General features: G+C 41.7%; 2 protein-coding genes across 3 annotated transcripts in view; one reads left to right on the plus strand and one right to left on the minus strand.

Annotated features, from left to right (window-relative positions):
- The window catches only part of LOC117399460 (RING finger protein 151-like), a 35,757-nt gene extending 29,957 nt beyond the window's left edge, over positions 1-5,800 (minus strand). For both annotated transcript variants that reach the window (XM_033998635.3, XM_033998629.3), the window contains exon 1: positions 5,671-5,800. The gene's annotated coding sequence lies outside the window, so the exon portion shown is untranslated. The remainder of the gene's footprint in view (positions 1-5,670) is intronic.
- Positions 5,801-6,613: 813 nt separating this feature from the next.
- LOC117400026 (fibrinogen silencer-binding protein-like) lies at positions 6,614-16,356 on the plus strand. Its single transcript, XM_033999481.2, has 2 exons — positions 6,614-7,062; positions 15,469-16,356. Exons 1-2 carry the CDS (start codon positions 6,689-6,691, stop codon positions 16,010-16,012), a joined length of 918 nt encoding a protein of 305 aa, XP_033855372.2. The 5' UTR covers positions 6,614-6,688; the 3' UTR covers positions 16,013-16,356.
- The last annotated feature ends 5,606 nt before the right edge of the window (positions 16,357-21,962 follow it).

Raw genomic sequence — 21,962 nt, forward strand, 5'->3', positions numbered from 1 at the left:
ACACTGCCAGAAGCAAAAGAAAGTGCACTTTACCAATGTTCATGTATAAACACGTTGAAGGCTCTGAACAGTCTCTTTCTAGCTGGCTCCCAGCAGCCCAAAACGGCAGCAATAAACAGTCCTTTAATTTATAAGATCCAATTAAAAGTCCCGTACACTTTTCTTCAATATAGCTGCGGTCCTAGCTCATACACACTCAATCCATACAGTTCTGAAGCTTGACCACAATCAGCCTCAAAACAGGGTTAGTCCAAGCTCTCGCTCTCGTTCTCCTGCAGCAGCCAGCCTGCACCAATCAGCCCACAGCAAAAACTCCCCTGTTCAGCCGCGGCAGCCTCATTTTATTAGCCAGTAATCAGTCCCATTACAATTTGCAGGTGAGTCACTTAAACAATCGGGTGGGGAGCTAAACTCATTACATACTGTATATGTTATAGCACTGTAAAATGTCTATGCATTGACTTAGAAGATCGATCTGAAACCTAGCATATACAGTGAATTCAGGAAACGATATTCTCATATGCTTTGTTTTGCTCATTCATTCTATTAAACAAAAAATAGCACTGTGAGCTATAAGATGTACTGGTCAGATCTTTTGCTGCATAATCATTTGCTGTAAAACTGTGGTCAAGTAATATTATTGACAGTTTACACACAAAATGCAGATAAAAAGTACACCCTCCACCCACACACGCACACCCACACACACACCCACGCACAAATACGGATAAGCACTTACTGTGATTATTTATGTTTAAATAAGCATGGTACTTAAGTTCCTTATTTTTCGAAGTCTATCTAAATTCCCTTTTTAAAAAGTTCAAGTCAAATGGAAATGTATGCTCAAACTTATGTACAGTACGAATCTCTGTTCTTCCTCCTCCTCTTCTGTTGATGTCACACTTTCTATGTCTTCCCAAAACACAGCCATATTTTCTTTATATATTAGGCAATGGCAATGGGGGAGGGAGGATATTTTCGCGCTAAATGTAATGCTGTAAAGTACTTCTTTTTACCCGGGAAAGGTAACTGACCCTTGGGTATAGATGTGCTGGTGTGGAACTGTAGTGCACGTGAAAAATAAATAAATAAATAAAGAGAAGCACTGGTGTGTCCAGGCCCTTTCGGGTGCTAAAAGGCATGGTGCAAACATAGATGCACCGTATAAAAATGTAGACATTAATGAATGGGCTAACTCTGTGTTTGCTTTCACTTTGAAAAGTTTTACTCCCACGCACTCACCAGCTGTATGGTTGGCTCATCGATCGTGGCAACACGTTCTGGCAAAATTGAGCTACAAGAGTATTACATTGAAAGTCTTAAATAGAGTGTAAAAATCTATGTTAATAACCTTTACCCTTGTCCAGGGTACTACATAAACATTAATGTGATTTCTACAGTAAATAGTCATACTTTAATTTTATACAAATGTTTTGTGGCAGACTGCAAGCACCAGCTAAAAAGGGAGGCTTCTCCAGATTTCCTATAGTAGCTCATGTTAATCTCCTAAAGAAGTGGCATGTTGTTTTGTGCTAATCTGTATTAATAAAATAAATAAGAAATATCCATTTCCAATCTATTATCCAATCCTCCACTAACAACCCCCGGAAACTATTCAATACCTTCTCCTCCCTCCTCAACCCCCCCCCCCTTCCCCCTCCTCTATCTCCTGTGACGACTTTGCCTCTTTCTTCTCCTCTAAAATCTCTGATATCCGCAAACCCTTTAACACCTCTTCCCCCCCCCCAACCCCAACACCCTCTGTCTCCCCTACTAACTCACCCTCCTCCTCCTTCTCTCCCCTCTCAGACTCTGCTCAATCTCTAAATCTGACCTCCTTTTCTTCCCCTCCTCAACTTTCCCCTCCTCTGATCTCTCTATCTCCATTCCTCTGGAATCTGCCACGCTCTCTCCCTCCTCCTCAGCCAAGAACCTCTGAGTAAACCTGCACCCCTGCCTCTCCTACTTCCAGCACATCTTCACTTTAGCACGCACCTGACGTTTCTTCCTGAGCAACATACGAAGAATCCAGCCCTTCCTCACTAACTATTCCACGCAACTCCTCGTCCAGGCCCTGGTACTCTCCCGCCTAGACTACTGCAACTCCTGTCCGGCCTCCCTGCGTCTGCCACCTGTCCGCTCCAGCTCATCCAGAACTCCGCTCCTCGCCTGGTGTTCTCTCTGCCTTGCTTCTCCCATGGTACTCCACTGCTCCGCTCACTCCACTGGCTCCTGATCACCGCTCGCATCCAGTTCAAGACTCTTGTACTCGCCTACCGATGCCTTGACCAGACTGCACCCAGCTACCTCCATACCCTCATCTCGCCCAACACCTCCAGCCGACCTCTCCACTCCGCCTGCAGTAGAAGACTGGCTGTACCTCCTCTACGATCCCCTGCCTCCAGAGCCCGCTTCTTCTCCACCCTCACCCCGCCGTGGTGGAACAACCTTCCTATGGATGTCAGGACTGCCCAGTACCTGACCACCTTCTGGCGCCTCCTCCAGACACACCTTTTCAGACAACACCTGTAAAACTCAACTCTTCCCTTCTGGACTATATAGCACTCTGCCTTTAATGCACTTTAACGTGCACTTATCTGCTCCCTATTTTACTGTATTTAATCCTGCACTTAACCCAATCTGTAGTATTTTGTATTTTACTTGCACTCGTATCTAACCCTGATGTAACTATCAACACGTATCTGCTCTTGTACTGTGTTTTGTATTTGCTCTTATTAGGACTGAAGTCATTGTATTTTGTGTCTTGCTCTTAATTGTACTGTAATTCTTGATATGTATTTTTTGTATACAACTGTAAGTGGCCCTGGGTAATGGTATGGCCATCTGTTAAGAAATAAATAATAATAAATAACATTATTTTTTTCCAGTTGAAGTAGTTTCCATGTTTTTCCATTTCATATACTTGTAACTTGATATTTATGTACTGGATTTCTACTTTCTTTTTTTTATATATATATATATATATATATATATATATATGTACAGTACTGTGCAAAAGTTTTAGGCAGGTGTGAAAAAATGCTGTAAAGTAAGAATGCTTTCAAAAATAGACATGTTAATAGTTTATATTTATCAATTAACAAAATGCAAAGTGAGTGAACAGAAGAAAAATCTACATCAAATCAATATTTGGTGTGACCACCCTTTGCCTTCAAAACAGCATCAATTCTTTTAGGTACACTTGCACACAGTTTTTGAAGGAACTCGACAGGTAGGTTGGCCCAAACATCTTGGAGAACTAACCACAGTTCTTCTGTGGATTTAGGCAGCCTCAGTTGCTTCTCTCTCTTCATGTAATCCCAGACAGACTCGATGATGTTGAGATCAGGGCTCTGTGGGGGCCATACCATCACTTCCAGGACTCCTTGTTCTTCTTTACGCTGAAGATAGTTCTTAATGACTTTCGCTGTATGTTTGGGGTCGTTGTCATGCTGCAGAATAAATTTGGGGCCAATCAGATGCCTCCCTGATGGTATTGCATGATGGATAAGTATCTGCCTGTACTTCTCAGCATTGAGGAGACCATTAATTCTGACCAAATCCCCAACTCCATTTGCAGAAATGCAGCCCCAAACTTGCAAGGAACCTCCACCATGCTTCACTGTTGCCTGCAGACACTCATTCATGTACCGCTCTCCAGCCCTTCGGCAAACAAACTGCCTTCTGCTACAGCCAAATATTTCAAATTTTGACTCATCAGTCCAGAGCACCTGCTGCCATTTTTCTGCACCCCAGTTCTTGTGTTTTCATGCATAGTTGAGTCGCTTGGCCTTGTCTCCACGTCGGAGGTATGGCTTTTTGGCAGCAAGTCTTCCATGAAGGCCACTTCTGACCAGACTTCTCCGGACAGTAGATGGGTGTACCAGGGTCCCACTGTTTTCTGCCAATTCTGAGCTGATGGCACTGCTGGACATCTTCCGATTGCGAAGGGAACTAAGCATGATGTGTCTTTCATCTGCTGCAGTAAGTTTCCTTGGCCGACCACTGCGTCTACGGTCCTCAACGTTGCCCGTTTCTTTGTGCTTCTTCAAAAGAGCTTGGACAGCACATCTGGAAACCCCTGTCTGCCTTGAAATTTCTGCCTGGGAGAGACCTTGCTGATGCAGTATAACTACCTTGTGTCTTGTTGCTGTGCTCAGTCTTGCCATGGTGTATGACTTTTGACAGTAAACTGTCTTCAGCAACCTCACCTTGTTAGCTGAGTTTGGCTGTTCCTCACCCAGTTTTATTCCTCCTACACAGCTGTTTCTGTTTCGGTTAATGATTGTGTTTCAACCTACATATTGAATTGATGATCATTAGCACCTGTTTGGTATAATTGTTTAATCATACACCTGACTATATGCCTACAAAATCCCTGACTTTGTGCAAGTGTACCTAGAAGAATTGATGCTGTTTTGAAGGCAAAGGGTGGTCACACCAAATAAGGATTTGATTTAGATTTTTCTTCTGTTCACTCACTTTGTATTTAGTTAATTGATAAATATAATCTATTAACATGTCTATTTTTGAAAGCATTCTTACTTTATAGCATTTTTTCATACCTGCCTAAAACTTTTGCACAGTACTGTGTATATATATATATATATATATATATATATATATATATATATATATATATATATGTATATAATATATATATATATATAGTCAGTTTTTACCCTGGTTTTCTCCCCAAGTCTGTTGTTTTAAAATTCTAGTATAAATACTTTATTTTGTAGTTACTTTTCAAACACATAAGTTACTTCTACTTGCTCTTTAAATCCTAAATGCCTAAAATCATAAAAAAATGAACAATGTTATACGCTTATTTTGAATTTTGGGTCCCTATTAAGGCACATATTTAGGCCCAGGATATGCAGGATTTAGACCCATGCAAAACCCTGAAATTCGTTTTCGGTGGTGGGCATTGCCACTTGCACCCGTGCTGGGGGAGGAGCCCCATACCCTGCACCCGTGCTGGGGGAGGAGCCCCATACCCCCCTGCCTTCTACTTGGGATTTCTAGCCTCCTACTTTAAATGAAAATGAAAAGACTGCTTACGTTGGGGATTTAAACTGTCGACGACAACTTTGTTGTCAACACTTTGTGTTTAAGCATTTGTTTATTTCTTTCTAAATAAGACTCGAATTCTACCCGGATATTTATTCTTTCTTGATTATAATACATCTCTTGCAGGGCTTAGCCCTGCTCCCTATTTACATGCAGGGCTTTGTTCAACTCTGTCACAATGCTTAAAATAAAACATTTACAAAAGTTGTTTTAGTTGACATTGCGTAGGCTACATTTTTCTTTTCTACTGTACAGTATATGTAGAAGTTATACGCAGTGTTTGACAGCAAGTGGCTATGAAAGTTAATGTCGCATTATATATTTTTTTCTACAGAAGTGTTTTTACTATTACAAATGCAAAATGTGTTATTTTTGTGTGACTGTTGTAAAACAAATGTATAAATTGCTGTCAAGCACACATTATAATACTACATTATTCTTTGTATTCATTTTCTGAAGTAAATGCAACAAGTAAACAATACCTGTTTATTTTTGTCATAAATACAAGTAAGCAATATCTGTTCATTTTTAACATCTATAATTATAAAACAGTTTAAATATAGGCTCTATGCCTTGTAGTAGTTTACAATAGCTTACCTGCACTATATATTATTATCGGTAACCCACTGGTATCGGCCAAGAAAATCGGTATCGGTGCTCCCCACTTAATAGCTAAAACATCAACAGCTAGTGTTACAATGGAGTTGCTTTAATCTGACTGCTCCTAGAATGCATTGCAAAAGCCTGAACTCTTTGCCACATAGAGGTCAATTGAGTCTGGCAGCAGGAAGCGATGCAGGGTGTCTCCACGTGTAAATCCTCTGTGTAAGCAGCAAGGACAGTGCAGTGTGTTTTGCCAGTGCAGCCTGACAACCTACTGAAAAACAGACTTCAATTCAGCCTAATCTGCTAGAGGAAATGAGATTGCCTCTAGGGGGCTGGTTTAAAAGAAGAAGAAAAAAACACACTCGCACACACACACACAGCTCAAGCACTGTGGAAACAGAATGAAGGCAAGCAGTGAGGGCTTTGCAAAACCTAAACAATACCAAAAAGATCAACACATCTTGCACACAACCTCCATCTGGTTACATTTCACTGTAGAAATTGCTTTGCTTGGAATTCGGTTGTTAGAAAAGCTGCTAGTTTAGTAGAAATTTAGACCCTTCAGTTTTCTCTGTTCAGCAGCTGTTGGTGCTTGCTGACTACCTCAAAGCCTCTAAGGTGCACAATAGTAAAAGATATGGAAAGGGCCATGTTTACCTGCAAATACCTTGGCAATCTTTCTGAAAATATTATTAAAGAGGAGTGCTAATTATTAATTGTTTTCTGTGAATCAGAAAAAAGGGTATATATATATATATATATATATATATATATATATATATATATATATATATATATATATATATATAATATATTGTTCACTATGAACAGGACCTGGCAAGAACTTTGTTTTTGAGGGAAGAATCTAAAGACGTGGGCCCTTCCATTTTAAAAAAGGACATCAGTGATCAAGGTAGTGATATGTAACCGGGAAGGCTTGAAGAGATTCATGGCCTTTGTTGGTGGTCTGTGTTTATGACGGAGCATCTTCTAGGAGGGGAGCAACAAAATGGTTGGGAAAGCACGCTCCACCAACTTCACAGAGGCAGAAAAGATTGACCTTCTGCGACTGGTGAGGCCCCACGTGCGGGTGATCGAGGAGCACAAGCACAAGCACTCAGCCATCGTGGAGAAGAACCGCTGCTGGGAAGCCGTGGCGGAGTACTACAATGCCCTGGAAGGGGAGCGCCCTCCTCGCACCGCACAAGGCCTCCGCACGCTCTACAAGCGGCTCAAGGAGAACGCCAAGCAGGAGCTGGTGCAGCGGCAGCGGGCCCAGCCTGAGTACCGGCAGCAGCTCTCTGAGCCAACCAGGAGGCTTCTTCTCATGGTACCAGCCTTCTTCCAGAACCTCCAGAACAAGGAGAATAGCTGTTTCCACAGGTAAGGGGGTTGATATTCTCGTTCTTCATTTGTGATTATGTTAAAGAGGAAGTAGCTTCAAATGTCTTTTTTATTTGTTTATTTTAATGGTGTTTGCAATGCATCTCAATGGTTCTGCTCCAATATTCAGTTATTATTTTTCTCTAAATCTGTCTTTGAGCTTGCTTAGAGCTTGTCTGAAGAATCCTAAGTGTTGCGACTGAACAGCCTTCCTCATTTAAATGATGTGATAACAGGACCTTTCAACTTTGCCAGTCCCATCTGCTCCCTCTCTGTATGTGTATAGTCAGTCAGTGGGTTTGAAAGTTCATCCTGTCACGTGATTTGAAAGGAAAGGAAGTTCATTCAGTCAAGGCAGTTAGGACTCTCCAGACCAGGTTAAAGCCTATAAAAAATTATAACTCAATATTGGGAAATTAAAAACAAACAAAAAAAATGTTATATGTACAGACGTGCTCAAATTTGTTGGTACCCCTCCACAAAAAACAAAGAATGCACAATTTTCTCTGAAATAACTTGAAACTGACAAAAGTAATTGGCATCCACATTGTTTATTCCATATTTAATAGAAATCAGACTTTGCTTTTGATTTTTTATTCAACATAATATTGTAAATAATAAAACAAATGGAAATGGCATGGACAAAAATGATGGGACCGCTAACCTAATATTTTGTTGCACAACCTTTAGAGACAATCACTGCAATCAAACGTTTTCTGTAGCTCTCAATGAGACTTCTGCACCTGTTAACAGGTAGTTTGGCCCACTCTTCCTGAGCAAACTGCTCCAGCTGTCTCAGGTTTGATGGGTGCCTTCTCCAGACTGCAAGTTTCAGCTCTTTCCATAGATGTTCGATAGGATTCAGATCAGGACTCATAGAAGGCCACTTCAGAATAGTCCAATGTTTTGTTCTTATCCATTCTTGGGTGCTTTTAGCTGTGTGTTTTGGGTCATTATCCTGTTGGAGGAGTCATGACCTGTGACTGAGACAGACCGTTCTGACACTGGGCAGTACGTTTTGCTCCAGAATGCCTTGATAGTCTTGAGATTTCATTGTGCCCTGCACAGATTCAAGGCACCCTGTGCCAGGCGCAGCAAAGCAGCCCCAAAACATAACCGAGCCTCCTCCATGTTTCACTGTAGGTATGGTGTTCTTTTCTTTGAAAGCTTCATTTTTTCGTCTGTGAACATAGAGCTGATATGACTTGCCAAAAAGCCCCAGTTTTGACTCATCTGTCCAAAGGACATTCTCCCAGAAGGATTGTGGCTTGTCAATATGCATTTTAGCAAATTCCAGTCTGGCTTTTTTATGTTTTACTTTCAAAGCTGGAGTCCTCCTGGGTCTTCTTCCATGGAGCCCATCAAGCTTGGAGATGGTCTTGTAGCCTTTACCTTTACCATGCTTGTCTATTATTTTGTTTCTGATCTCCTCAGACAACTCTCTCCTTTGCTTTCTCTGGGGTCCATGTTCAGTGTGGTGCACACAATGATACCAAACAGCACAGTGACTACTTTTCTCCATTTAAATAGGCTGAATGACTGATTACAAGATTGGAGACATGGGTGATACTAATTAAAGAAACTAATTAGTTTGAAATATCACTATAATCCAATTATTTATTATCTTTTCTAAGGGGTACTGTCACAAAGACGGCCAGAGTGGGTGGCGTCAGACCAGAAGCAGGAAGTAAATAAACAGAGAGATGTGGTTTGTTTAAGCTGAGCGCGTGATCGCGCTCAGCATTTAATAATTAACAGCACAGAAAATAAAAGGTTTGAACAGAACACAAAACAGGACCCGGCACTTGACGCCAAAATAAACAGACAGACAAAACGCACTAAACACAAACGGTGCACGGAGACAAACAAACACGGTGAGTACACACACTTATCTTTACGTTTAATGATTTTACGTTCTAGTTTCTCCTCTCTCTCTCACCCGTTCTCCTCTTCCGAACACCCAACCCTGAGTGAAAGAAACGTGCATCTATATATACTGTTGTGCTGGGATTCAATTACTAATTAATTATTCACTTGAATCCCAGCACGTGAATTAATTCTGTGCAACCCCGTGCTCACATATTATATTTTAAATGCACGTGCGTGATGTGCAATCCCGTGCCTAAATACAAATATACACTTTTTAAATACACGTGAAACACAGACCCGTTTATATCCCGTGTACCAATCTATACACCAACATTAACATACGCACGCATACATACACAAAACACACAAATGCACACAGGGGCGGGGCACTTTGCCACATATACCCCCCCTTGTGCGCAGCACACATGGCCTCAACGGCCACCTCCCCCCTTAAAAATCCAGCAGTCCAGGACAAAGTCTCGGGCTGGGAAGGGAGGCTTCAGTAGGCCCATGGCTGGCAATGCTGTCAGCTCCCCTGCCGGTAGTGGCACAGCTGACAACATGCTGGTCCCGTCCTGCAGCGAAAAAGCTGCGGGGGCAGGTGGTCCCCCGACCTCCCCCTTCTTCATAGCCGGCAGCTCCCTCCTGTGGGGCTCCGGCCACAAGAACTCCTGCAGCGAAACTGCTGCTGGGGAAAGTGGTCTCCAGACCTCCTCCCCCTTCTTCGTGGCCGGCAGCTCCCCTTTCTGGGGCTCCGGCCACCGTACTCCCTGCGGAGGTACGGGCAGCAGAGGCAGCTCCTGCTCCTCTGCTCCGGGCGGAGGCAGAGGCAGCTCCAGCTCCTCTGCTCCTGGCGGTGGTGGAGGCAGAGGCAGCTCCAGCTCCTCTGCTCCTGGCGGTGGTGGAGGCAGAGGCAGCTCCAGCTCCTCTGCTCCTGGCGGTGGTGGAGGCAGAGGCAGCTCCAGCTCCTCTGCTCCTGGCGGTGGTGGAGGCAGAGGCAGCTCCAGCTCCTCTGCTCCTGGCGGTGGTGGAGGCAGAGGCAGCTCCAGCTCCTCTGCTCCTGGCGGTGGTGGAGGCAGAGGCAGCTCCTGCTCCTCTGCTCCTGGAGGTGGTGGAGGCAGAGGCAGCTCCTGCTCCTCTGCTCCTGGAGGTGGTGGAGGCAGAGGCAGCTCCAGCTCCTCTGCTCCTGGCGGTGCTGGCTCCCTCTGCTGTGGCGGCTGGGCATGTGCGCACCGTGCTGCCTTCAGCAGCATAGCGAGAGGCTGCTGGGGGACACCAGCATCCTGCCCTTCTCCCCCCAAAAAATTTTCAGGGGGTTGAGCCTGTAACCCCTCCCCTTCTGGCTCTTGGGGCTGAACCAGCAGGCATTTTCCCTCTGCTGGTGGCTTGGGTCCCAGGGCTGTGGAAGCCCCGACTTGCCTCCCTTTGGGCTGTGGACGCACCGACTCCTCCCTTTTGGGCTGTGGACGCACCGACTCCTCCCTTTTGGGCTGTGGACGCACCGACTCCTCCCTTTTGGGCTGTGGACGCACCGACTCCCCCCTCTTGGGCTGTGGACGTTCGGGCTCCTCCCACTCAGGCGTAGGATGTTCGGGCTCCTCCCACTCAGGCGTAGGACGTTCGGGCTCCTCCCACTCAGGCGTAGGACGTTCGGGCTCCTCCCACTCAGGCGTAGGACGTTCGGGCTCCTCCCACTCAGGCGTAGGACGTTCGGGCTCCTCCCATTTGGGCTGTGAAGGCAAAACCAGCAGGCATTCACCCTCTGCTGGTGGAGATGGGGACAGCAGGTACTCACCCTCTGCTGGTGGAGATGGGGACAGCAGGTACTCACCCTCTGCTGGTGGAGATGGGGACAGCAGGTACTCCTCTGCTGGCGGTCCTGCTACCTGGGCTGCTGTTCCATTTATGGTTGCCTCCAGGTAGCTGAGGACAAACTCCACACCTTCCTCCAAGGTGTTTGGGGTGTGTTCCTCCTGATAGGCCTCCCATCTCTCACTGTCCATCATCCACAGGGCCTGGACGACTATGGGCAGAGACTGGGCCTCCAGCCCAGCATTCTCCAGCATCCAGTCCCGCACTTTGATGGCGTCTTCTGCCATTTTTTTTTTTTTTTTTTCTTTTTTTTAAATCCAAACTGCGGTTCCTGCTCTGGCCTGAGTCCTGGAGGCGCTGTCGATCCCACTTCTGACACCACGTGTCACAAAGACGGCCAGAGTGGGTGGCGTCAGACCAGAAGCAGGAAGTAAATAAACAGAGAGATGTGGTTTGTTTAAGCTGAGCGCGTGATCGCGCTCAGCATTTAATAATTAACAGCACAGAAAATAAAAGGTTTGAACAGAACACAAAACAGGACCCGGCACTTGACGCCAAAATAAACAGACAGACAAAACGCACTAAACACAAACGGTGCACGGAGACAAACAAACACGGTGAGTACACACACTTATCTTTACGTTTAATGATTTTACGTTCTAGTTTCTCCTCTCTCTCTCACCCGTTCTCCTCTTCCGAACACCCAACCCTGAGTGAAAGAAACGTGCATCTATATATACTGTTGTGCTGGGATTCAATTACTAATTAATTATTCACTTGAATCCCAGCACGTGAATTAATTCTGTGCAACCCCGTGCTCACATATTATATTTTAAATGCACGTGCGTGATGTGCAATCCCGTGCCTAAATACAAATATACACTTTTTAAATACACGTGAAACACAGACCCGTTTATATCCCGTGTACCAATCTATACACCAACATTAACATACGCACGCATACATACACAAAACACACAAATGCACACAGGGGCGGGGCACTTTGCCACAGGTACCAACAAATGTGTCCAGGCCATTTTAGAATATCTTTGTAGAATAAGCAATAATTCATCTCTTTTCACAGCTTCTTTGCTTTATTCTATGACATACCAAATATACACATATATACACATATATACATACACACAGTGCCTTGCATAAGTATTCACCCCCCTTGGACTTTTCCACATTTTGTAGTGTTACAACCTGGAATTAAAATGGATTTAATTAGGATTTTTTGTCACTGATCTACACAAAATAGTCCATAATGTCGAAGTGGGGAAAAAAATCTACATATTTTTCAAAATTATTTACAAATAAAAAACTGAAAAGTCTTGATTGCATAAGTATTCACCCCCTTTGCTGTGACACCCCTAAATAAGCTCTGGTGCAACCAATTGCCTTCAGAAGTCACATAATTAGTTGAATGGAGTCCACCTGTGTGCAATTAAAGTGTCACATGATCTCAGATTAAATACACCTGCTTCTGGAAGGCCCCAGAGTTTGTTAGAGAGCATATCTAAACAAACAGCATCATAAAGACCAAGGAGCTATCAAAACAAGTTCGGGATAAAGTTCTGGAGAAGCACCAATCAGGGTTAGGTTATAAAAAAATATCCCAAACTTTGAACATCCCCCGGAGCACTGTTAAATCCATTATTAAAAATGGAAAGAATATGGCACAACCGCGACTCTGCCTAGAGAAGGCCGTCCGCCAAAACTCAGTGACCAGGTAAGGAGGGCATTAGTCAGAGAAGCAACCAAGAGGCCAATGGTAACTCTGAAGGAGCTGGAGAGATCCACAGCTGAGATGGGAGAAACCGTCCATGGGACAACTATAACCCGAACGCTCCACAAAGCTGGGCTTTATGGAAGAGTGGCGAGAAGAAAGCCATTGCTGAATAAAAACCATATCAAATCCCATTTGGATTTTTGCCAAAAGGCATGTGGGAGACACAGCAAACATATGGAAAAAGGTTCTCTGGTCTGATGAGACCAAAATTGAACTTTTGGCCTTAGCGCAAAATGCTATGTGTGGCGCAAAGCCAACACTGCTCATCACCCTGAGAACACCATCCCCACGATGAAGCATGGTGGTGGCAGCATCATGTTATGGGGATGCTTTTCATCGGCAGGGACTGGGAAACTGGTCAGGATTGAGGGCAAGATGGATGGAGCCAAAAACAGGGAAATTCTAGAGGAAAACCTGTTTCAGTCTGCAAGAGACCTGGGACTGGGGCGGAGGTTCACCTTCCAGCAGGACAATGACCCTAAACACACAGCCAAAGCTACACTGGAGTGGTTTAAAAACAAGAACCTGAATGTCTTAGAATGGCCCAGTCAAAGCCCAGACCTCAATCCGATTGAGAACACTATGTAACACAATTTTTGTTCCTGGGTAGTAAGTGTTATTTCCTAATTGCTTATGCCTCAAAAGTATAGAAAATGGCTATTATTCCCCACAAACTTTGCTTTTGTGACCAGGAGTGATATTTTTAAATTGATCTATTTCCAATGAGAAAACGGGCAAATTTGTGTCTTTTTGTTCACATAAAGTCAGAAAAAAACAACATATGAATCCAAATTAACATGTATTTATACTAAAGTAATACAAAAATGACTACAAAAGATTTAGAAGTGAGTAGTTTTTCGAGATTTACGATTATACTGTAAATCACTTTCACGAATCAGCCCCCAAATGTAGTCTCCCATCATGTTCTCGTTATACTGTCCTTCATTGACAGCTCATCCAGGAGCCTCAAAGCCGTGCTGCTCCATAATGGTAACAAGTACCCGTCTCTTCCCCTGGCTCACTCGGTGCACCTCAAAGAGGATTACAACAGCATCAAGACCTTGCTGGATGCCTTGAAGTATGATGAGTACGGCTGGGACTCCCGGAAGGTGCTGATGCCACCACTGCACATCAAATTGGGCCTTATGAAACAATTTGTCAGAGCTCTAGATAAGGAGTCGGCAGCCTTGAAGTACCTTCAAGACTTTTTCCCTAAGCTGTCTGAGGCAAAAGTCAAAGCCGGTGTCTTCGTCGGACCACAGATAAAGAAGATCCTGGAGTGCAATGAATTCCCCAAGAAACTCACTAGTAAGGAGAAAGCGGCTTGGAACAGCTTTGTCGCAGTGGTTCGGGGCTTCCTGGGCAATCACAAGGCCAAAAACTATGCAGAGCTGGTTGAGACTCTGGTGAAGAACTACGGCACAATGGGCTGTAGGATGTCCCTCAAAGTCCATATCCTTGATGCTCATCTTGATAAATTCAAGGAGAACATGGGAGCGTACTCGGAGGAGCAAGGCGAGCGCTTCCACCAGGATATACTGGACTTTGAACGCCGCTACCAAGGACAGTATAACGAGAACATGATGGGAGACTACATTTGGGGGCTGATTCGTGTAAGTGATTTACAGTATAATCGTAAATCTCGAAAAACTACTCACTTCTAAATCTTTTGTAGTCATTTTTGTATTACTTTAGTATAAAAACATGTTAATTTGGATTCATATGTTGTTTTTTTCTGACTTTATGTGAACGAAAAGACACAAATTTGCCAGTTTTCTCATTGGAAATAGGTACATTTCAAAATATCACTGTCCTGGTCACAAAAGCAAAGTTTGTGGGGAATAATAGCCATTTTCTATACTTTTGAGGCATAAGCAATTAGGAAATAACACTTACTACCCAGGAACCAAAAAAAAAAATAATAATTTGTTACACGGTGGAATCTGTGGCAAGACTTGAAAATTGCTGATTACCAACGGTCCCCATCCAACTTGACAGAGCTTGAACAATTTTGCCAAGAAGAATGGGCAAAAATTGCAGGATCCAGATGTGCAAAGCTGGTAGAGACTTACCCAAAAAGACTCACAGCTGTAATTGCTGCCAAAGGTGCTTCAACCAAGTATTGACTCAGGGGGGTGAATACTTGTGCAACCAACAAATGTATTTTTTTTTTTTTTTTGGTTTAATTAACTTTTGTGTCACAATAAAAAAAATGTGCACCTTCAAAGTGTTAAGTGTGTTGTGTAAATCAAATGGTAAAAATCCCAATTAAATCCATTTTAATTCCAGGTTGTAACACTACAAAATGTGGAAAAGTCCAAGGGGGGGTGAATACTTATGCAAGGCACTGTGTGTATGTATATATGTGTATATATGTGTGTATATATATATATATATATATATAATATCATTTTAAAATCACATTTGAAGCTACTTTTAAATATTTTCAGTGTGTCTACTTTACTGGTCCCTGAGTTTGATTTCTCACACTGACAATTTCTCATTTAAATCATAAACTTCATAGATCGTCTAAGCCTATTGGGTTTTAGAGGAGACCGTTCATTATCCTCCCGCTCTGCCTCCAAAGCTTTAAACTTTCAATTGAATGACAGTACAAAAAAACAAAAAACATAAAATATAATTTTTGTATTTTATTCTCTAAAAAAGTTAACAGTAATAAAATAATTCCTGTTTGCAATACGTGTGTTTACCCTTATTAATGAACGAACATTTTTTATGCAAGTGAAATGCACATTTGAACATCAAATCTTTACTACATGTATAGTTTTAAAAATGGATACCTGAACGACAACATGGCATGTCCTGTACAAAAACAATACCCAGACGTACAATTGAGAGTTACAGTAATTTGTCAAATGGTTGCAGTAGAGTTACGGGAATTTGTTCACGGTATTGTGTTCATTCTGATCTAGATTTCCTTCTAGCCAGTCATCTTACAGAGAGGAGCCTGGGTATCTCAGTTCCCAGCCCACAAGCTCGGAGACCCGACTGCCCTCCCTTCTTGCAGCCCCTAACACAGAGGTACTTTCAAATGAAGATGCAAAACCTCTGGGACCACATCTGACTGACAGCATGGAGATTGGGAATGAAGATCCTGATAATGCTGTGGACAGCTCTGCTTCGTCTTGTCCATCTTCTGTTAATATGATGGTTGTGCTGTCGTCTTCATCTACTTCCCTCTCCCCTCAAACAAACACATTATCGAGGCCCCCAACGGGAGAAAGCCTGAGCCAGGCAGCCACAATGCACCAGCTGGAAGCACTGCAGCTGTCAAAAAAGGAGCAGGAGCTGAGCATTGAGAACCACAGGAAGCTGGGCCTGTACATCGAACTGAAACGGGAAGGGCTCAAGAGAAAACAGCAGCTGGAGGAAGAGCTGCTCAGGGCCAAAATCAAAGTGGAGAAACTCCGAGCATCCAGGCTCAAGCATGGCCTACCAGAGTTCAACAGCATGTAAACCCAACCCAGCTGTTTATTTAGCCTGTATCTACTGTATTCACCTTTTCAATGAACGCCAATCAGCCTTCTGATTCTTGCACAGGTCTGTATTGTGTGCAGCAGGCCTGTATATGTTTTGCCAGATGTGGGCCACACTGTATTTTATCTGTTACTAAGACAGCCCAGCACTATCAAATCTCAGTTGGTGGCTACTTCTTTTCATGACTGACTAAATTATAAGAAGGTTATTACACATGTTGTTGCTGGTTTCAGAGTTCTTCAATAGTTTACTTTATCCTTCCCTGCCAAAAACTGTTTCTTTGTTAACAGACCCAAACGTTGTGTTTCACAATTGCAAAAACAAAGCAAATTGTTGCAAACCAAATTGAAGCACAAGAACAGAAAATAGCAGAAAAATGAGTGAATTGAAATTAAAAACACCTTACAGATAATAATAAATATATAGTTATTTTACATTCAGTACAAAAATAACAGGCTACAGCAAGTGGGAGAAGTGGTAGATCTTCATTAATAATATTAGCACGAACACATAATGTGATCTGCAGATACTTCAAACAGGAAACATTTTAATTGCTTGTGTTGTAAGGATCACTTGGATTGCAAAACGTTGACAGTTTTGATCACCATTACATCTGCATATTCATTGCTAAGCTTTGCACATAGCAGAGTTTGGTGGATTATGGAATGATGGAATATCAAAGTTAGGGTTTAAATGTGTCGTGGCCGGAGTTCTGTCTGTTGTGCTTCCATTGCTTGCAAAGTTAAGTTTCATACAACGTGTAGTACAGTACAATATTGTGTCCATTACTGAGTCATGAGTACGCAACAGAATAGCACAAATACACATTGATTTGTAAGTGTTATAAAAAAAGAGCATTATATCATAGGTTTTACCAGTAATCATTTTTAATCCGCGTCGAACAGCTACTACAAAGATGGGGTTTGTAGTACTCATAAGTTGTTTCTTTGTCCTTGTGAAGGGCGATCTTAATTGTGTATTAGCTAAAAACTTACCGATGACTAGGGCTACAATATGACTCATGTTCACTGGGGCAGTTTGGGACAGTTCAAGGCTTTTTAACTCCTACCCCAATGTATTCTGGTAAGTGTAGTCCTGCTTCTCTTAAAGAAACAAGTGGAAGGTACCTAAGATTTAAAAAGCATAAACTGTCCCAGTGAACATGAAGTCGTTATGTTAAACCTACTGATGACGGTTGTTTTATAGAGTTATAGAGTTGTTCTACAGTTAGCCATAGAGAAGGGAGAGGTGGAAACTTGCAAAAAAGGCTACAGCAGCCAATGCACACTACCCTCTACTAACCGATGGTCCTCTGTGTCATTTACACATGCTGCTATCCACTGAACAATCCTGATGGAAACTGATCAATGCACAATGTTACCATTGGTCTAAAACAGTAAATGCAGCTTTTAGCACAACAGAACAGATTCAGTTGCCAATAAAAAAAATATATAAGACGGTGTGTTCAGTTCAACAATGCTAAATAAAAGAAAACAAGAAAGCAAGGGATTCATATAATTGCTGTACTGTTCAAAAGCTGAAACAAGATTTTTTCTAAATGTACTGCTGGTTTTCTGCCTATTGACTACCACTGCTATAAGCTAATTTTGAATGATGTATTCTTACTGTTTTGAAGTATTACAGAAGAATAAGTCTGTGGTATGTTGTTGTTGATCATTACTGAATGTTAGTACTGCAATGACTAAAAGTATTTGGCTAATGAGGCATCTTCTTACATAAATGCAATGAAGTGGTTGTGTCCCCAGTGCTAGTCACAGTATCAGTACCAACAAGGAGTTCCCTTCATACATGCTCTTAGGCAGTAAAAGAGAATGCATTTCCCATAAAGGTAATTTCAGGGTGAGGATATTCATGGACTGTGTCATATTTTCTTGTTGATGTGTAATACGCCATGACAAGAAAAGAAAAAAATGTTTCTTAGACAACCCAGATAGCCTAGTTAAGAAAAGTGGATAATTGTAAGCATAACTTGATGTAGAAGACCTTTACAATCTTTACTAACACCTGGGCTACAGCAAGTATTTCTAAAAAAAAAATCACTTAGAAATAATTATATTACTTATAGTTGATTGCCAAATTCATACTCTAGTGCCATTATAAATGGAAACTACTCTGTACATAAAATATATGTGAATATGTGCATTTCTTTTTTATGTTGGTCTTATTTAAGAATGTGTGTGTGTGTGTGTGTGTGTGTATATATATATATATATATATATATATATATATATATATATATATACATATCCGCTTCACAATCTAATACTTCAGAAAAATAATACCTATATATATATATATATATATATATATATATATATATATATTAGATTGTGAAGGGGTTTTTGGACAGGTTCCTATCAAAATGTTATCATGAATTACATTAGATTTCATCCAGCTTTGTTGTGTCATGTTTGGCTTTTTAAAATATTATAAATATTTATATTTTAAATTATGTGAATTACTGAAAAGTAGAATAAAACATCATATGATATATTATTACTATTATCTGTTTATTTTGCAGACGCCTTTATCTAAGGCGACTTACAGAGACTAGGGTGTGTGAACTATGCATCGGCTGCAGTCACTTACAACAACGTCTCACCCGAAAGACAGAGCACAAGGAGGTTAAGTGACTTGCTCAACATCACACAGTGAGTCAGTGAGTGAGCCAGGATTTGAACTGGGGAGTCTGAGGACCTCCTGGTTACAAGCCCTTTTCTTTAACCAGCCTCCTCTATGGTGATAGAGAGGTATGAATGTTAACATTCATTCCAGTTCTCTGGAACCAGTGAATGCAATGTTAGTTCTGTGTATAACCTACCACCCCTGCTGTCTTTCCAACTTCAGAGTAAAGTGTTACCGGGGAATTTAAGTTTTAACTGATTCGCTGCGTGGTTTGCTTTATGGAGCTTTTACAAACAAAAATGGAAAGACAGACTAAATGAAACATTGTATTTTGTGCCCCCACAAAGTTCATAGTAGGGGAACAGGATAATGGTTAAACTAGCTGCAGTTTTAGAGCTCTATAGAGGTCAAAGGGGTGCTTTTAATGTTTCAAAAAAATCTCCAGGATGTGATAGCTGGAACAGATAATTTGAAATAAAATGGAGCAAAAGCTTAGTAAATATGACCCAGTCTTCGCTCTGTTAAACATAACGGTGTTTAGAAACCTTTGCACCCAAAGTGTGGTAAACCTGTAGGTAATCGTAGGTTTGTAATTGCTGTAATATTGCATAGTGTAAACAGTGCACGATCAGATAATATTACCGTGATGTCATTTCACACTTTGTACAGTATGTACTTTTGCTTGGTTTTTAGAAAAACAAATTCTCACCTTGTACATTAAGTTTTTTCTTCACCTTGTTATCAAATAGCACCTGGTAACATTAGGTTAAAGAACGTTTTCAGTTTGTCTTACTTTCATGGACTCTGTTACTGCTGGTTCTACCGGAAAGAAGGCATGAGGACAATTTCACTCGGTTGAAATAAAAAAAATACCTTTAAAGAAAGGCAAACTGGGCTCTCTTTTAACTTACTATGGTATCAGATGTAAAATGAAAATACTTGCCATAATATGTGTTTCTTTCAAAACTCCATCTTAGATCTGCGCTGCAAATGAAAGAGTTCATCAGGTACGATTTAGAGAATTACAGTATTTTATTGGCTGCAGTGTAACTCGTTTAACTAACTAACAGCTGGTAGCAAGAATGACTTCAGTGCTGAGTACTATTGCATTAACAATGGAAGTGGTTCTGTTCAGCTGGATCCCTACTGTGGATACTAACAGCACTCAAAGGTGCTAAATCACTGATTTTCATATTGCAATGATTAAGCAGGTGTAAAGAACAAACTGTAGCCATGTGTGCAAATGAAAGTCATCTCACAAGCACAGTTGTTCCATTTTCCAGGTACACCAAATGTTATAATTTTACCACTGAATGACAGACAGTAGGATTTATTTTTTTACCCCAAAACGGTTTCTGCAACAGGTCAAGTTTTGGTATGCGTAACACATTCTGACGATGTACCACTTTCTGGCCCTAAACCATTGTGTTCAAAGAACCATGACCATGCCTAACTAACACACACATGCCAACTTTTGGTCCCCTGGGTGTCATACGCATCATACACATCATAATGGGAGGGGTCATACGCAAAAAGCACTCATTATCATACAATAGAGGTATCCCCCTAATTCAACACACGACCACCTTGACAGTAAAAATAGACTAAAGAAGTGTTCTAACCTTTTGTATAAGTTAGTGATCAGCAGATGTGTCAGCCGCACGGAGAGCACAGCGTGTGGTTTTCTGTGCAGAATAAATGTTTTTTTTTTTTTTTTTTTTTTCTATGGGTAAATATCGGGACTTTATTGCTATGCATCGGGACTTCGGACGATAGGGACTGTTGGCATATGCGATGGAATTATACCGTTACTTAAACTGGTATTTATTATGTTAACATCATTTGGACAGTTTTGTCATTACATGCATACTCTTACATTTTTGGAATTAAGCGTGAAATGTACATACGGTAACACGTTTTACAGGGGAGGCACCCTTTTTAGGCAGGAGTTATAACAGATTTTAAAAAGTACCAAGCATATGCAGTTCATACGCGTGGTTCTTTAGAACACCCGAACACACCAAAATGCAGTGTAACGGGTAGTGTCTCAATCAGACATACGTATTTGTTTATAAGTGAAAACAAATATGTATATATGTACACTATTCTTTCAGAAATGGGTATTTTTCACGGTAAAATACATAGATTACACGCCGCGGCAATTGGTAAATTTCACAGAACTCGTAACAACCGTGAAAATAACAACAGCGTTAATAACCCTCACCAAATGTATACAGTCTATTACTTTTTTTTTTTAATCATAGAATTATTTCACAACGGCAACAATGTTCAACATAAAAAAAATGCAACCCGTTCTCCAAATGTGCTGGAATCGGGACCCAACATTAGGCACACACAATCACAAAACGTTCTCCAGTTTAGCGGCAACATCAAAGGGGACACTGCAGTCTCGTTGCCAACAAATAAATTACCACAATCCGGGAAAAAAAAATTACGTTAAATAATTATAAACATAAAAACATATGTTGTTGTGCAGATGGTGTAACCATTGTACCGGAAAACAAATAAGGACTACTAGGAAAACAAAACTAGAATTTCCTTCTCTTGTTGCTACCGGAAGGCAGCTGCAGATTAACTTTATACTGCAACTTGAGTTTTGGGTGAAACCTAAGCAGCCACAGTGAAATTAATCTTGTGATTGACAGCAGATCCAGCATTATGCAAATGAGAGCGGGAGTTGCAGCAGGCAGCGCCGAGAAGATTAAGGCTGTTCAGGATCAGTGCACACACACGCTCTGCCTCTCTTTTGCTCTTACTTCAAATTAAAAGCAACTAGTGTGCTTCTGTTTATGGTTTCGGTTTCATTTAACTAGCGAATCACCGATTGCTTGAGTTAAACACCCCGTTAAACCTGTGATAGTTGCGAATATTCTTATTTAGATTCTCTTTAATTCCTCCCCCCCCCCCCTCCCCGACAAGCAGTCCAGTGTGCATCCCTAATTACTACAGCATGTTCGTTTTTACATAACGGTTTATTGTTTAAATTACACCACAAATAAAATACATACCCTCAACCCTTCTCTTAAAAGCACAAAGATTTGATATTCCTTAGTTTCACATACTCAAAATCAAATGTGCTTGCCTGGCTTACAGTTTAATATAGTCTAAATCTTTATGTAGGTCAGTCTGGGTTTAAGCAGCTTTCCTGAATCTGTGTCAGCTTAAGCTGAAAGGAATTTCAATAAAACCCTCCCTGGTAGGCGTGGGCCTAAATGAGGCTGGCCTAGTTAAGCCTGATTTTTTTTGGGGGGGGGGGTTTGTG

This window comes from Acipenser ruthenus, chromosome 4 (assembly GCF_902713425.1).
Source record: "Acipenser ruthenus chromosome 4, fAciRut3.2 maternal haplotype, whole genome shotgun sequence".
In the NCBI taxonomy this organism is placed as follows: domain Eukaryota; kingdom Metazoa; phylum Chordata; class Actinopteri; order Acipenseriformes; family Acipenseridae; genus Acipenser; species Acipenser ruthenus.